Source organism: Lycorma delicatula, chromosome 12, assembly GCF_047948215.1.
Source record: "Lycorma delicatula isolate Av1 chromosome 12, ASM4794821v1, whole genome shotgun sequence".
Lineage (NCBI taxonomy): Eukaryota > Metazoa > Arthropoda > Insecta > Hemiptera > Fulgoridae > Lycorma > Lycorma delicatula.
In genome coordinates, this window is record NC_134466.1 from 4193632 (window position 1) to 4212414 (window position 18783).

The window sequence follows — 18783 nt, forward strand, 5'->3', positions numbered from 1 at the left end:
TGCCGGCTTTGAAATAACTAGTAATGAAGCCAACAATTTGCTAATTGGATTAATTGGCAAATTTTTTTCTTAGCGTTTCACTATTAAGGAAATTTTTAAGAACTACTGTAGACAATTTTTGAGCTTAAATTAAATAAACAACGTTTCACTCAGAATTCTCTAAGCTTATAATTTTGTATGATGCGTGTATGAATGTGTATTGTCACCTGAGGAAGCTTAGACAATTCTAAGTGAAATGTTGTGTGTTTAATTTATAAGTTTGTACAATTGATCGGTTAACCCAAGAAATTAATAAAGGTAATATTTTTAAGTAAAATATGTTTTTTTTAATTATATTTAATTCTATTCAATTAAGAGGAAAATAAACTTAAATAAATTACATTTAAGTTAATATTTATTTATGTATATATACTAAATTTAACATGATTAAATCATAATGAAGGATTTTTTTGTTATTTCAAATGTTATTTGTATACTATTTTTCATTTATGTTAACAGAGAGCTCGTCGATGGTGCAACCGTATTCCTAACTTGGCAATGAAACCCGTCCCGACTAAGACAAAGGCATGGCGGCGAACTATAACCGATCAAGCTGAAAAGGTTAGCAAAAGAGATCATTTGTTTTATCGAGATGTTGAATTGCACAGAATTTGAAAAATTATATTTTTAACTTTCATTTAATTAAAAATTTTTTCCTCTCTCCCATTTGTCCCTTTATTTCTGGTGTAAGAATATATAGAAAAGTGGTTTTTAAATCTGTGTGGTTGTAAATTGAGCTGTTTAATATCCACCCTGCACCCACACAGTCGATGACAGATAAGATCTGAATTTTTTGAGTTTTTTTTTTCTGCGTTATATGTCAGTATTTTATAATTGATAATAAAATTTTACAAATTTAGTGTAAAACAAACAATTAGAAGCAATCTATAACACTGAAATGTTATATACATTTTTTTTATTCGGCCAAGTATATCCATGATAGGATATGACTCCAGTGTAATCATAGATGTTAAATAAATAAATGAATGAATCATTTATCATAATCTGTACATAATATATAGATAAAATCAGTAGTGGGCAGATATGCTACTGCATGAATAAAACAATAGAACTTCTCCAACATTTGTTAGGAAGGATCTTGGAAGGAAACTATAATAAAAACTTGATCAGCACAGAATCACTAACTATACAATAATAAAAATATATAAGCACTACATGATACTGAATATGTAAAATAATTAACAGTTACAAAAGTATTAATGAAATTATCTAAGTATATATTTATGTAACCTATCAGGTCGGTCTAGTGGTGGACTCGTCATCGCAAATCAGCTGATTTCAAAGTTGAGAGTTCTAAGGTTCAAATCCTAGTAAAGGCAGTTACTTTTATACGGATTTGAATACTAGATCGTGGATATAGATGTTCTTTGGTAGTTTGGTTTCAATTAACCACACACCTCAGGAATGGTCATCCTGAGTGAGACTACAAGACTACACATCATTTACATTCAGACATATCATCCTCATTCATCCTCTGAAGTAGTAATACCTTATGGTAGTTCTGGAGACTAAACAGAAAAAAAGTTTATATTTCTGTACGCGTTAAATGAGTTTTTTTGAAAAGAAAATTTTTTAATTTTAAATGATAAATAACTTGTGTTGATTGCTCACCCAAATTCCAGGAAGTGGGGACTCCCTGAGAGTTTGGTGAGATTTTGTACTTCGAAATAGGTAATTCTGAGGTAACCATTTGTTAAATTTAATTTTTCTATGTTTAACTGTTGAAAAGTTAAATTAAGTATTCCCACCCACACTTTATATTTTATAGATACTTGAGTTGCTTGATCTGAACCATTTTAACCTTTCCTCAAGAGGTTAACATATAATTAATATACAGTTGTTAAGAGAAATTACCAACTTAGTCGGTATTTGTTTCTAAATGTATATAATAATCAGTTGTACTATTTGGTAAGTGTTTTATTTATTTTTTTCTCCAAACATTTAAAAACTGTCACCTCCCGAAAAACATCTATTATCTAAAATGTATTTCTTTAACAAAAAGAGACTCTCGTATATCCCATGTTATTAAAGATAAATTTTTTAGTGATGCTTTTTCCCTACCGCGGCAATTAAATTTTGAAATTAACTCTATTACAAGTACAGAAAAATATAAGGTGTGAATGGAAAGTTTTAAGACAGATGCTATCACTGCTTTATATGGAGGGGTAGGTTTGTCCTCAGGTGTGATAAGATTGTTTTGTTCTTGAAACATCCTGAAAACATCATCGTGATATCTTTGCTCAGTAGAGAGTGACTTCTTGTTGAGTAAAAACATGTTTACCGTTATTGATTAGAGGATTATTGATTTTGCAGAACGCATGAAAAAACGGAATGAGTTTGTATCAAATTTTGTTTGAAAACCAGGAAATCGGCTTCAGGGGTTTATCAATTCTTAGAAACAATTTCCGGGGTTAAATGTCTGAGCCGATCAAATGTTTTTATCTTGTTTAACAGATTCAAAGATGTCTATAAATCAGCTGAAGATGACCCCAGTCCAGCCGGCCTTTTGGTTCAAAAACCAAGAGAAACATTGTCAAAGTTCACGATTAAGTACACTGTGATCAATTAGGAATATGGTCGATAAACTGAATTTAATTTTCTATATGATTCGGTCAGTTTTAACTAAAGATTTGAACATATGTCAAGCGTTTGTGAAATTCATTCCAAAATTGTTGTCAGACCAGCATAAACGACTTGGAAGTGTCCCAAGATCTGATTAAGCAGGCCGAAACTGATCCAGATTTGTTAAAGGGTAATTACAGGTGATGAATCACTGGTTTATGGATATGACCCAGAATCAAAGGCACAATCATTACATTTTAGAAGTCCAAGTTCACCATGACCACAAAAAAGAAGTCAGTCGATTGTAGACAATGTTAGTGGTTTTCTTTGATGCTACGGGTATCATGCATCACAAATTTGCCCCTATGGGCAGACAGTCCAACTAGGAATACTATAAAAGTGTCCTTCAACATTTGCACAAAAATGCGTGGAAGAGAATGCCTGCACTTTGATGTGGCAAGATTGGTCCTCCACTATTCTCAGTCGACCAATAATTTATTTTTTTAAATTACTGAAGAGATCACAAAAAGATTTTTTTTTACAGAAATAATATTAAATTTGTCGATGAATTTTTAATTAATAATAATTAAATTTTTTTTAAAAGTCAGAATTTTCTTTTTCCTATTCACTTTGCATTAAAATAAGTGCTCCAATAATTTTCATCAATGCTTTCTGATTTCTGAATTATTTTTTAATTATTTATTATACTTATAGTATCTTCATGAATTTGTCTTAATATTACTTGATATATTTTTATTTTAATTGTGTATTTTGTGATGCTGCACCGATAAAAATTGTTTTCCCACAGTTTCCCTTGATTAATCGTGGCAAATGTTAGTAAATCTCCTTTTGTTATTTGTGGATGAATAAACACATCCATTCTTGATGTATGTAATATATTATATACCAGGCAGAATAAAAAATTTACTTATTCTTTGATAAAATAAAAATCAAAATACTTCAAATTTTCTAAATTTATTTTCAGTTTTATTGTATGATTTTTTTGATAATCTAGATTTATTCTCATGTAGGATATTTTATCATGGCATTTCAAACCAGTATTTAATTGGTGCCCAATCACTGTTATTTAACTCCTTGACCGTGCCATTTATATCATAATATTACAAAATCGTACTCTCTTGAAAGTAAACAAATTGTTTTATTGTAAAAATATTTAATACAAAGAATATTTCAATTAAACTTTTTTTTTTTAACTTTAGTTCATTGATGGGGTTATTATTTCTTTCTGTGCACTTTCTTGGAATTTCAAAAACTCTAACTACAGATTCAGATAGAACATTAAAATGATTTACAAGGACTTTTATTTTTGTGATATCTCATTGGGAAGTTGACCACCAAAATGGTGGTCAAAATATATATGTATAAATATGTTAAACAAAAGTTCTTTCACGTAATGCTTGTACATTCCATTGTTTTGACATTTTCATTTGTTTGAGTTTATACAGATGTATCTAAGTTTCATCAGCTGTATGGAAAAAAAACAGTCTCTCAGTTAAGTAAAAATAATTAGTTCCTTAAAACATGACACAGGTAATTTCAGATGACTGTAGTCTTATTGATCTCACACTTTTCAATCTTAATATTCTCCATCGCTTATCATACTTTTTTCAATATTCTTTGCGATTGTTAACTTCAACAACAGGTCTTCTGGAATGTTCAGCATTGTTTTTGTTCGTATGACTCCTCTCAAAATAACCAAACTGTTCTAATCAATAGATTTGACACACCGGATATAATTCAGTTTATCTTTTCCTGGAACAGTTTTACCTATTAAAGTTCTTTGATTACCATAAAAAAAACCTGTTTTAAAATTACCATAAAATCTGTTTTGCCCATTTTTCATAAGTTTTACTATTTGATCGGTATAAAATAACAGCCAGTAACAGAATTATGAGTATTTTTGACTTAAATATCTTGTATGCTTCTAGTAGAGGTATGGTAAATTAAGAAAATAGTTATAGAATTGAAAAATATATCCTGTGGGGTATCTCTTTTTCAGTATGATTCTAAAACAAAAATATTAATGTTAGTTAATTTTATAATCGTTTTATTTTTTTATTTTGTTTTTTTTTAGGTATATGCATTTGAAGAAGTAGAAGATGGCTGTGAACCGAAATTTAAGTGGTATCGTAGAAGACGATTAGCAGATAAAATGTATGAATTCTGTAGCGATGAAGAAGATATGGAAAATATACAACCAGAGGGTAAAAATAAATTACCACGATATAAATTCAGCTCTCCGTCGCCCGAAAAGAAAACTGTTTGTGATAAGACTGATTTATTGATTAACGATGATAAACAGATTATTCCGTCTTCAAAATTAGAAGTAATACAACAGCCTTTTACTAAAATGATTATTAATAATAAAATTCGTGTCACTGAAAGATATAATAAGGATAGAAAGACTGATCCAGAATTATTAAATAATAACCCACAGGATGTAAATGACAATAATAAAATCAGTTTACCGCACACTAGCGATTCTTGTTTTAATTCTCCTGATAGTTTAAATATAAATAATTGTATATATAATTTTAATACGCCACCATTGAGTCCGTTGAGTAAAAAAAATTCATTTCCCGATACCAGCGGTAATTGTACTCCCCCGTATGTTAATAATAATATGGATAATAATTCAATATTTACTGTAAAAGATATAAATAATAAATGCAATATCGGTAATGATTTAATAACAAGCCAACTCGTTATTAAAACTGATGAGAGACAAGACTGTTGTAGTAGTGATATTTCTGCGAAACACGAAACCGTTTTAGATATTATTAAAGAATGGGAAGTCGATTCGGTTTCATCATTATCGCCGAAATGTGAAACATGGATACCTAATCCGAGTGATATCAAAAGGCATAATTTAATACAGAAATTTTTAGAAATACCTCAACAAAATAATGATAGTATTAGAAATATTTTTTGTCATAATAGTTATAGAAATAGCGGGACCGGTAATAAAAAACAAGCGTTTGAATCTTTATTATCAGTTGGTTCTAAAGAAAGGAAATCATTTCAAACTATGATTAAATCATCTCTAAGTAATAATGAAATTACTAGATTTACAACTGATAATACTACAAGTAAACAGAATTTTGTTTCACGTAATGAAATACCGATTAACGATAATGAAAATGAAAATATTTCTTTATCGTCTAATAATAGTACAGTTCCAAAAATTAAAATTGTTTTGAGGCCATGTAATACTAATAAATTTAATTTAAAGATCAGTTACAAACAGACAAATGCATCATCATCAAATAGCGATCGAACTGTTTTTAGAACTGCATCGGTACAAGTGAAGGAAGAAAAGAGGCCATTAAATTTTAATAGTAAGTATAAAATTATTATGTAGAATATAATGCATATCTTATTTGTTTCAATTAAATGTAGTAATATATGATGTATGAAAATAGCTTGTTGGTGTCATAATATGGTTAACTGATTTTTGGTATGTCCTTTACATAATGTTCATCTGCAGTCTCTCTTCTGTTTCCATCTAATCTTTTAAGAAATTGGTAACACTACCATTTCATTATAGATAATCTATAATTTTTAATCTTTCCCAGCCCTTTTTGTACTGTCTAGCATTGTTATTTTTCTCTCTTGAAATATTGATCATGATCAGTTAGCTTTCCTATTCTGAATTTTTTCCCCAGTCACATTTGTATTGTTCACATTTTCATGGTTCCCACAGGCAGGAAAAGTCAGTAAATGTCATGAAATATAAACTTAGTCAGGAATTTTTAGAAAAAGATCAGAAAAATTTGCAAAAAATTTCAGTGAATTTCATTTTTGTTACTATTTGAAGTAATGCTACTATTTTTAAGTAATGCCAAAATATATTTGTTATACTTTCCCGGCATCTGGAAGTGGCGACCCCATCATCCAGCACGTTGCAATTATGTGCATCGAGCAGCCATTACTATATCCTGTTCTTACTTACATTCCCTAATTATTCTTTTATATTAAAGGAGGAATATTCCAAATTGCAGTTAATTTTTTCACTGGTGAAATTTTAAAGGTTGTTTTCTTGGAATTTCTCTCAAACACCATGAATTTTTTTTTTGTATTAAGGTAATTAATTGCTTTTAAATGGCATCTAAAAAGACTGTTTTATGACCCGTGGTTAGATATAAACCAATATTTTTATCTTCCAGTGATACTTCAACTCCAACTAAAGCTCAGACTAAAGCTTTGAACCCATCGGGTTGGTCTAGTGGTGAACGCGTCTTCCCAAATCAGCTGATTTGGAAGTCGAGAGTTCCTGCGTTCAAGTCCTAGTAAAGCCATATATTGTTACACAGATTTGAATACTAGATCGTGGATACTGGTGTTCTTTGGTGGTTGGGTTTCAATTAACCACACATCTCAGGAACGGTCGAACTGAGAATGTACAACAAGACTACACTTCATTTACACTCATACATATCATCCTCATTTATCCTCTGAAGAATTATCTAAACGGTAGTTACCGGAGGCTAAACAGGAAAACAAAGAAAAGACTAAAGCTTTGATCAACAGTTGTAAGAACGGTGGTTGTATAACATTGTGTGTTTTTTGCCTGGACCTTCTGGTCAAAGTAAAAGCATTTCAGCAGCAAATGATATATTTGAATTCTGAACTTCATTTACGCAGAATGACAACACAGTTACTTCTTTTTGTTATAAAGACGATGTTTCTAAGATATAGATTATGTTGGTTCTCAGTGTTGCACAAACTTAGTTATCCTTAAATTCGTGTAAAGATATTGATGCAAATTTTTAAATTATGTTTCCTGATAGGTGTATAGGGACAAAATTACAGATTTGAGCTACTAATGCTTTTATGTCATTAATGGCATATACCATATGCCATTAAGTGATTATTATGGCCTGGCATTGCAATACTTTGAGGACAGTAATTTTAAATCGTTGATAGTAATTTAGTCTTTTGGCATGTTCTATAGGTTTCAGTTATTCAACAGACATTACTTTGCAAGCGAAAAGTTTCTGTATTTTTTTTTTAGCATTATGTGCAGTAGCAAGTCTGTTATTTTGCTGCTGTGCTAACTTACACATTGACTGTAATGGACTTTTGGCTATAGCATCCGAAATATCAAGCAGCTTCTGTTTGTTTAGTTTAGGTGGTCTTTCACTTTGATTAGCATCTTCAACTGAGCCTGTTGCCCAGAATTTTTTCATAAGAGTTTGAACTGCATTTTGGCAAGGAACTGTATTTTGAAACTTTTGAGAAAACTTGTGATTCACTAAATCTGTATACTTCACGAAAGACGTATTCAACGAGAAAAATGCATTTCCTCTTTACCAAAAGAACTATTATGTTTCTCGCAACTATTGATTTGAATGAACGAAACTAAGCACATTCAATCACAATTCAACAACTGACGTCTTGGTTTATTACTCAGCAACGCCCAACAAATTCACAGGGTAACCGACGTAATGCTGAAAGAACAGAATGCACCACATAATTCTAAAGCATACTATACATCAACTTTCTTAATTCACTGTATATTATATAACAATGTATGAAACTAAACAATATAACTATTATACTACAATATATTGTTATACAATATATAACAATGTATGATTCACTATATCTTGCCAGAGACCAAATACAATTCTAAATAGTAGGTGAGAGCAAGTGAAAGTAACCAGAGAAAGCAAAATTGTTTTCATCTGCAGGAATATCATGACTATGTTTTTTTTAGATTCTCATAGACTACCTTGAAAAAGACAGGACTATAACCGGGATGTTACATTTTACTATTGAATCGATTGAAGGGTGCTATTCAGGCTAAACGTCCACATCTGGCCAAAAAGAAGGTGCTGTTTCACCTTAATTATACGTTTGCACATATGTTTCTGGTTGTTGGTGCAAAACTCTCAAACTTTCACTTCATAGTGCTTCCATATGCACCATAATCACTGAATTTGGACCCAAGCAATTACTTTCTTTTCCCAAACCTGAAGAAATGCTTTGGCCGGTTGAAGATTCACTCTTCAAATGATGAGGTCAAAGGTGACACAACTGCATGTTTTGCAGAATTGGACAAGTCGCATAATTACTGAGGTTATTAAAAAGTTGATAAGTCGTTTCTCTAAATATATTGAATTACAAGGTTTAATACATTGAAAAATCTTTTGTTTTTTTTTTTGTAATGTCAAGAACTTTCCAAATTGCCCTTTTATCTTTTAAATCAAATAATTTAGCAGAATATTTGAATCTTAATAAAATTAATTATAATGATTCTAAAGATATATGCACTTGTAAAGGTAAAACAGATCCTTTAAACAGAGATTTTTGGAACATTTTGCTACGTCCTCCAAGCTTCACGATTTTCTGTCAGTCTCTTAGTAATATATCTTCCTTCGATCTTAATTGAATTTATCATCCTCATCCCAAAGGTGAAGACACCTGCCAAATGACGGATCCAGTTGCCGCACCACCCCTTTTTGTACCTAGCCCTTAGGGACTTTACCGGAGTTTATTTTCAACAAGCCTCAAGGCATCTTGTAGTCTCCCAATACGAATGCTACATGTGACATTCCCATCAGTGTACTTAACCTAAACAGATCCTACAGATATTACTTTTCAAGTGTTAAACTAAACCACACCGATTGAGCTGACTACTACCCACCCAATGGAAGAATGAGTGAGTCCAGCCCTCAATACCAAACACTAAACACAGAACATTGAAAATTGTAAACAGAAACAAGAACTTAACAAAAACGTAAAACAATAACAACAATACACAAAACAAATCGATCACAAGACGCTAACCTAAAACACAAAAACATATAGTATAAAATCATATTAATAAACTCCAAACAGCAAACTACTAACAATAAAACAAAATAACTAACCAGACAAAAACTACACTAAACAATTGTCTTACATTCATTCTGAAGGCAAAAACACAACACGTCAAACTAAACATCTGTTCAACACATGTAAATAAAAATAAAAACAGAACTGACAAAATGAAACATTAAATAAAAACAACGAATACATTGACATGTAACTTAACAAAACAAGAAAAGTGTAATAGCTGCAACCTCAATGTCAAACTATATCTAACTGAGCAGCAAATCCCACGCACCCCTGTACACAAAATCCTCCAAACTACAGTCACGGCCGGCTGGTTTCCCTACTTCGAAACAATTCACATATATGGGAATATGTGGTGTCCCTTCATACCACAATATGAACAGAGCTCCTTTCCCTTACAATTTTTGACCTTGTGCCCTAGCCGAAGACACCTGAAGCATCGGCTCACCTGTGTAAATGGTTCCTAACCTTGCATGAATGATGTTCAACGAAAACATGACCTCGGTTTTCAACAAGCTCCTTTAAAAAAAACCTTCTTATCGCACTCGACTATGTAATGCACAACATCAGTATCCTGCTTATCAGCCTGAAACAATCTTGAATTTTTCTCAATAATAATCCGATAAAAGTGTATTTTGATTCCAGGAAACTCACCTTCCCCCAGGTCACATGGCGCATCATAAATTATTACCCTAGGCTACAGAGAATATGTTAAGACCACCTTAATTGGATATTTATGTTACTACTGGATTTCACATTTGGTATTGGCGTGGCTGAACTCAATTTATCATCTGATACCTCCCCTTCGTCCTCTTATCTTCTCTCCATCCATTATTCCCTCGATTGTTGTCTTCCACAGAAATTTTCTCATCGGTAGCCAGTTCATTTTTCTTTATATATATTGAAGCACTTTTCTTTGTTCCCCGATCGTCCTGTATTTCTTACTTTATCCTTTCATCATATATCTTTACAATATCTACATTTCAAGCACTACCTCTAATCTTTCTTGGTGTCCATGTTTCAGCACCGTACGTTGCTGCACTCCATATATGTCACTTTGCTAGTCTCTTCCTTAATTTTTTTGTTTGATCTAGTAATCTTCTCCTTCTGTTAAAATTTTCCTTTGCCGTACTATAATTTAGAAAATGATAGTGTATCTTTTAAACCGGTAAATAATTTAATAAAATACCAAAATTGTAGAAAAAACATCAAAAGATAACTTTAATATCAGTGGCTTATTTTATATATAATTAATTAATTGTAAGTAATAAAAAAGAAATATACGTTACGAAAACTAACATATCATTTAAACAGAAATTTTTAGAACATTTGAGAACGTGCATAAAATAAAGAAAGAATTTTCAAAATGTTGTTCTGTTCACTGATTATGCATAAACATACAATTAAAAATGTAGAAAATATTTAGAGAAGATATTAGAATTAAATAATAACAATAAACTTGAGTATTTATAAAAATATTACATTTACTATACTGTGAATATTAATTAGGACAAAGTAAAAAAAAAAAACTATGCTGTTTATTCTATGTCTTTATTTACACTGACACACTGATATATTAATATGAAATATGCCCTCCTTTAGCAGAAATTACCTCTTGAAGATTTTTGGGCATTGATGCCAAAATGTCAAGAGGTAATTTCTAGATTAGTGCATATATATTCTTGAATTCATCACCGTGAAACCACACTTTTATAGCATCAGTTATCATGCGTTCGTTTGTCAGACAGTCCATCTTACCATCTCTCCATACAGTCCATCTCTTCAAAATATTCTACTAGTTCTCAATGGGATTTAAGTCTGATGAATTTCCAGCCAATCGAGCACAATAATTTGATTTTCCAGCTTGAAAGTCTTGACCGATTTTGAATTATAACAAGGGGCTAAGTCATGTTGAAATGTCCCATCAAAGGTTTGCATGAATGGAAAATCCTGTCATAAATTTCTATGTGGTTGAATTCATCATAGCTTGAACAGTGCTGTTTGTTGTGAAGAAACCTCCAAAACATCTGTTTCAGAGGGGGTATTTTACAGTTTTGGACACGCTTAGGTCTCAAAAAAGTTTACTGTCAATTAGTTTCACAACATTCGCTTTGTAACCCTGCACAAATAAATGAGTTTCATTACTAAATATTACCTTCTTCCAACCATCAGCAGTCCATGATTTGTATTTTTGGGTCCATGCTAAATGTTTTTTCTTTATTTTAGGAGTTAAAAATTTTTCATTGGGTCTTCTTGCCTTCCAGTCAGCTTCCAAAAGCCTATGGTATTAAAATCTGACCCACCACCTATAGGCAGATAGAACCGGTTGAAGGTGATTTTAGACATAACTGACAATCATATAACAATTTTGGGAAAAAAAATAGCTTGTTGCATTTAATTTGCACAGTATAATACAAATATAAACATCTATAATTATAGATGAACAGGAATATTTTTTGAAAATCAGTAAATTTGAAAAATTTATCTTATAAATTGTTAAGTTTCTATTGAGTTTGTTTATTAAAGTAGTCTGTTTATGGTTGTTGTTCCTTGATAATTATTAACATATATTTACTTTTGGTTTTTATGACATTCAAAAAAAAATAAAACTTTGAAATGGCAGTTGAATATAAACATATTTTAATAATAGCATATTGTGTGTACTGTTGCCACAAACAATCTTTAACCTTGTTAAAACTTAATTTTACTGATAATTCATGGAATTTGGTATTACATTTATTTTGAAAAACACAGAAGAAACTTCATTAGACTTTCATGTAAGATGGATATTGTACTCTAGTATTCTACAAGTCGCAGAGTATTTTGTGATGCTCTGATCAAGATTTATCACAATTTTCTTGATTCATTTAACTTGGGGTAGTTTTTTTTTTATCCACTGAATAGTATTATCTTCTGATTCAAGTACATTATTCATGTATGAGTAATTATTTTTATTTATTTCAGAGTCTATTAAAGAACAATTACATGAAGCATTTGGTCATCAGTTAATTCAGGGTTGTTCCGTTCAACTTGACAGAAGATTTATTGAAGTCGACGAAGAAATGATTTCTACTATTACCGATATTGAAGATGACGATCAAAGCAGTATAGGTTTCCATTGCGCACTACCGATCGTTGTACACGGAACCGCTTATTCGCAGTTACAAATGATATCGAATAGCAAAGCGGATAAATTGAATGTGCCATCCGTATTTGTTCGACAGAATAGTCTTGATATCGAGCCGTTATGTCATCAAGCAGCCGATATTATATGTAAATGTGAACATTATAAATTTTGGTCGTTAAACGATTACGAGACGGAAATAATTAATATTTGCCCGTTTAACGGTGATATTTTATTTTTAGTACATATGAGATTAAATGTCGAATCGCTTATTTATCACTTGAAAAAACAATCGAGCGATAAACGGGAATATTATGAATGTCAATGCATATTCATTTGGAATTGTGATGGAAATGAATGCCGATTAGAAGCTTATACTAAATTGACTAGTGCTAATAGCCTTAATTCGTTTTATCGTTATTCGGCATCTTCTACATTCGCGCAACGTGAAGCATCAAAATTGCGTAATAATCCAAACATCGGTTTATTCAGTTATAATTTGAATTTACCCGTACGTAGTCTTGATCATGAACTATATGACGATGAATATAACTTGATCGATACCGTTCATGAAATACGAGATCAAACTAATTTTATCGTCATTACTTTAGATAATACGGATACACCTGATAATTCGAGACATAATGTTATTGAACTAATGTGATTTAATTTTATTATTATATTTTATGTTTTTATAATTAATTATTAAAAAAATATAATTATATGTATCAGTGGTCGATTGAATGTTAAATGCTTTGAACGTGAGATTTTTTTATTATTATTGTATGTATGATTTTTTTTTACTAGAATCGGGTTTTTTCTTCTGTGATCAAAATTTATAATTTAAACATTTATTTTTCGTAAAGTTTTATCATCCTACAGGTAATTTTTTTTTTAGATCACAGGTCATTGAATTGCTGTATTTTCTAGATTAAATATATATGTATAATTTCTTTCCTTTTTTTTACTGAAAAAAATGTAACAAAGTTAAATTTAACAGAACAGTTTTCTTCTTCTGTTCTAGTAAATGGTTCATTGTAACTGTAGTGTTGTTCTGTTCAACATAGTATGACGTACTTTGTAAATCGTTTTTTCTTAACTTAACCTTTTAATTATTGAATTATGGTGTTATTTTTTAAAAATCAACTCTTGTGTGCTGAAATGAGAGTTTATATTTCTGCAACCATTAATTTTTTATTTCTACAGATAATGTACGGGCAAGTGTTAAGCATTATTTTTTTTACTTTGGAATAAGTAATAAGTCTTTCGAACTATTTATGAGGAAACTTTTTTATAGTTAATTAAATTTAGTTTTCAGAATTACTTAAATAAATAAGATTAATGTTTCATTAATGATACTTGACATCACAGACATCAGTGATTATACAGACATCACTTCTCGTCATGCCATATAATTTCATTGATGTGCATAGAAATAACCTCATCTCGTTAATCTTCTTTTTTTTTGGAAATTGTAGCTTATACATAAATAAGAAGATAACTGGTGTTAGCGATTGTCAATATAAAATATACGCTCTTTATCCAAAAACTGTTGCAACAGAGGATTTATGATTGCTCTAACAAAATGCAAGGTTTGCATTTAGGTAACAACCGTAGGTATATAAAAATATCAACATCAAAAAATATTTGACTGTATGAATATGTAGAAATTGATGTTTATACTAACCTATCGATCAACCGATATTTATTGATCTGTAGCTTTTTATTTATAGTCATCAATTGATTTACGTGTAAAAAGTGATAAAATTTCATCTCTTGCTGTTTCTGACAATTTGTTTTAGCCTGAGTCGGGTAAGATATGTGTTTTGGAGGTCAGAAACTGAAAATAACTAGTTTCAAAAGCTATTTTAACTACAATTTGTTCAGTGAAAAAATATTTGGAATAATAATTTAATTTTCTATCGCTCAAACTGGAATTATTATATTAATATTAACGCTATTTCAGTATGAAAGTAACTTCAGTACTTAAAGAATTATCAGATAAAGTATTAAAATTAATTTTATCTTGAAATTTGATGCAGTAGTCATTTTCTAGGCTCAATCTTTGAAAAACGTTTGTCGCTTCACTGTATGTAAGATCAACGTACAAACCATACTACTGTTACAACTATCATTTCCAAAAGCACTTGAATTAATTTTTTAATTAAAAATAAATAAGTAGCACACATTCACTACATGATAACATAACCTACCTACAAACATAATCATGTTAAACATGAGAAACATAAACGTAAACATAAGAAATAGTTCAAGCAATCTATAACAGTGTTACGTCTGTATTCTAAATTAACAACTGTAAAGTTATGGATAAAAGTAGACAGATCAAATTTATTAATATATAAAATTATGGATGTATCTTATAGACAAATCTGTGCTTTATCCGTGCATTTACAGGTGAAGTAATTAAAAGATTGGAAAGTTTTTAAATGATTTATCTATTTAATTTTACAATTATCTAATGCCTAAACAATTGTGAATAGATAATACATAACATAGCATGTGAAAAAATGATTCGTACCTGACAGAGACAGATAACTTGGAACCTGGATAAAGGGGAAAATTTTGATCATTTTTCCAAGATGATCAATATTTCATCCGAATAAACTTAAAATGTTAATAATCATAAATAATATCTGGAAAATACAGCGATGTTTATATGATTATTAAATGTAATTAAATTTCTTCTATGCGTAAAAACACAGCCTTTTAAAATTATAAATCGGCTTTGCTGTATCCATTTTTTAGTCCCTGTGATTATTTTAAGAGTGCCGTTATTGGAGATCTCATTCATTAGAATAGCTACGAGGAATTTTTTCTTAATTTGTGAATGTATTATTAAAAATACGATATTGTGGAACGTGTGAAATCTCTCCGTCTTTGAAATATGGCAGAAAACTTACTTTTTTAAAATGGAAACCCAAATGTTTATACTATTTCTGAATGCAAAATATAATACAATCGCATATTGCTTTTTCCCAAAATGCAACTGTTTAGGAACTAAACGCCTCATCCCTCTCGATGTATCTAGTAACAATATGCATGTAAAATTGTACAGCAAATTTTTGAAAAAGCAAGATTTAGCTAGATTTTTAGATGGTTGTAGATTTTATTTGTGTAATAATTTGATTATTTGTCAAAATTTTTTAAAAGAAATATTTTTTTTTGTTAATTATAATGAAAAATAATTTGTCAGTTTCTTTAAATTAATAACTTTTTTATCAATTTTTGCATTTATTCTCAAGAATTATGAAATTAGTATAGAATTTGGGCCGCTGGAGTTAAATTGTTATAAAATTATTATTTTGAAAAAAAAGTATTTAAAAGTTAATCAAAAGTAATGAAATTTACCAAAAGTATACGATTGGTATAACTGGTGATGAGGTGTGACTCGTAAACAGTTTGTTGTATTCACGGGAAAACATTGTAGAATTACTTGTTGTATTTGAAACTTTTATAAAAATTGAGGACTTTAATTTAAATCATGCTAATAAGCTATTTTTTAAAGCACTCAAAAATTATTCTTTAAAGCTTTTCAAGTTCATGAGATCCCAGTGATGGGAAGTTGAAATGTACACCTTGTATCTATATGTATAATTTTTTTTTATATTCATTAATTTTTAATAAAAGGAGAGCATGTGTATTTTTTTATTGTGCATTCAGCTCATTATCTAATGTATATTTATAAATGATTGTAATTTATTTGCCAAATAATGGCAATATATAAGTAGAATAATTAATTATATCTCAGTCCTGTTGTTCCTTATTGTTAGTTGTAATTATAACATAATATTTAGCTACATTATGTTCTTATATGTGAAGATGACATTACTGTTTTTAAAAGTGTGCTGTATTTTTTGTTATAAATTGTTATAATTATTTTTTGTTTTCCTTTACTAAAGGTATTTTGTTTTTTTTTTTTAATTCATTTATGAATTACTTTTGTGTTATTTTAATATTAAGTTGTGCCAATTTAATTTTTCTTCTTACCGCAGTAAAACTCCAATCATATGAGAGATTTAAGGTTAATTTTTTTCTTTTTGTTTTAGATTTTTAAAATCATCGGAACAAATTTCTTATATATAATCGAATATTTAAAAAATATATACTGCAGTATAGCGCTGTTTGTTCACGATCTTAAGATTATTCCTGACCATTTCGATATCAGAATATTTTAGATATATGAAACGTGTCCTTAAAATGATGATGCGGTTTCAAACAGTCATAGTTTATCAAACAAATCATAACAGAAAGTATATATGGAAATGAAGAAAGATTCTCCAACCTGTTCAGTACACATTTCAATATGCTTTATAGGTTTCATTAAAGACTGAATTGTCTTGGATATGACTGCTTCAATAGATTACCCGTTTCTCCAAGTTGTTTGTTCCATCACCGAATTTTATTTTAATACATTAGATCTTCATGAAACACACAACGGTATACAAGAAATGTAACCGACTAAAATTTAGTAAGCCATCAAACATATTGTACCTTGTTCTACACTGTAATCATGGTATGATAACACGATTCATATGACCTTATGCGCTAGAACTATGATTTGTTTACGAATCGAAAACAAGAGTTTTCATTTTGACATTTACTTCATGCGTTTTTTTCCAAAATTATGACTGTTTTAAAACTACACTATTATTTTACTGAAACGCTGTTAATATTGTTAATGTATTAATTAAAAATCATTTCAATTAAAATGCTGAATTTTTATATTTCACATTTTATATTAATAAACTGTATTTCATGTATCGATTAGCCATAATTTTATCATTTGGATCACATTAGTTCCTGTCTAGTCATAAATACAAACATGACGTTTGAACAGGAATCATACTGTTATGTTTTACTACTATTAATATTGACCACATCAGGTGTTTTTTATCATTTAATTTATATATTAAAAGAGATTTAGTGGTAAATTTTTAATTTTGCATAATATATTGCATAAAATCTAGATATAACAAAGTTTTCATTATATAAACTTCTAACTTATGTTTACTTGTTTTTTTTTTTTTAATAAAAATACTTTTATAAAAAAGGGTCATTTAAAAAGTAAAGAATTAATGAAAAAAAAAATTAAAAAATTATTTATCTGTCGCATTTAAAAATTTTTTACGCTCGCTAACCTTGACTAATTAGCACCGTAATTTTTTGAGTATTTATTTAATAAATTCAGTAATTATTGCAATTATTTATTATTTAAATAATCAAAACACTCCTGTTAATTAGTCAAGGTTAGCGAGCGTAGGTTAAGTTTAGTTAAATTATATTTATAAAATAAATAAATATAAATAACCATTTATTAAAATTAATAAAGAGACTGTTCATTTTCCACCAAAATCCGATCGACTACTTTGTTTTTAAATAAAGCTGTAGCTGCGGTGGCGTTAATACGTAAGTACCATAGATTTAGATAAATTATTTAATCGATTAAATTTATCTAAATTGTACCATTGAGAAACTCGTGTAGATTTTAATAGGCCTTATTTAAAGTTATGCTTTGAGTGTTTTTAAAAATACTTTAATTTTAGATGTCCTGTCTTTCAGTAGTTTTTAAGCCCGTATACCGGAGTAGTACTTTAAGGTTATGAATTGAATACGGATACAGCTGATAGTTCCTAGTTTTATAACTTCTGGTGTGAACCTGAATCTATCAAAATTGTGGGTGTGATAACAAATTTATCAGAATATGACTATGACTTCTCATTGTCAAAATTTTGAATCATTTAAAGAATGGTCTGCAACCCCTTTTTTTTATTGGCACACAAAAATATTTACTGTACAGTTTTTTTTTGTTATGGAATATGTGCGTCTATTTTATCATCCCTTTATTAGTTTTACACATATTTAAACCTTTCATCCTGAAACTGTATACAGGTTAGTTACTCTGTTAATAGTTTGCTCATTTTTTTTTTTTGCTCTAGTTTCCTCATTTCTATCATGTGTGGCCCATAAAATCTCAATAGGTCAGACAATTTTACTGGCTGGTATAACAAACTAATACTTAAGAGTTTTTTTGTTTTTTTTTTTTTGGCAGTTGTGCGGTGTGATTAGGGAGTAAGGTCTTGTTTGACCATCCATTTTTTTTCTATTCAAGAGATTTTAGGTTTTTCAAAAAAAAATTTCTGTATTCATTCTTTCTA

General features: G+C 29.6%; 1 protein-coding gene across 1 annotated transcript in view; it reads left to right on the plus strand.

Moving 5' to 3' along the window:
• The window catches only part of LOC142333339 (uncharacterized), a 35340-nt gene extending 21927 nt beyond the window's left edge, over positions 1–13413 (plus strand). The window contains exons 7-9 of the mRNA XM_075380361.1: positions 499–600; positions 4718–5981; positions 12448–13413. Coding sequence (XP_075236476.1) covers positions 499–600; positions 4718–5981; positions 12448–13271 — 2190 coding nt within the window. The 3' untranslated portion in view covers positions 13272–13413. The remainder of the gene's footprint in view (positions 1–498; positions 601–4717; positions 5982–12447) is intronic.
• Positions 13414–18783: the final 5370 nt, after the last annotated feature.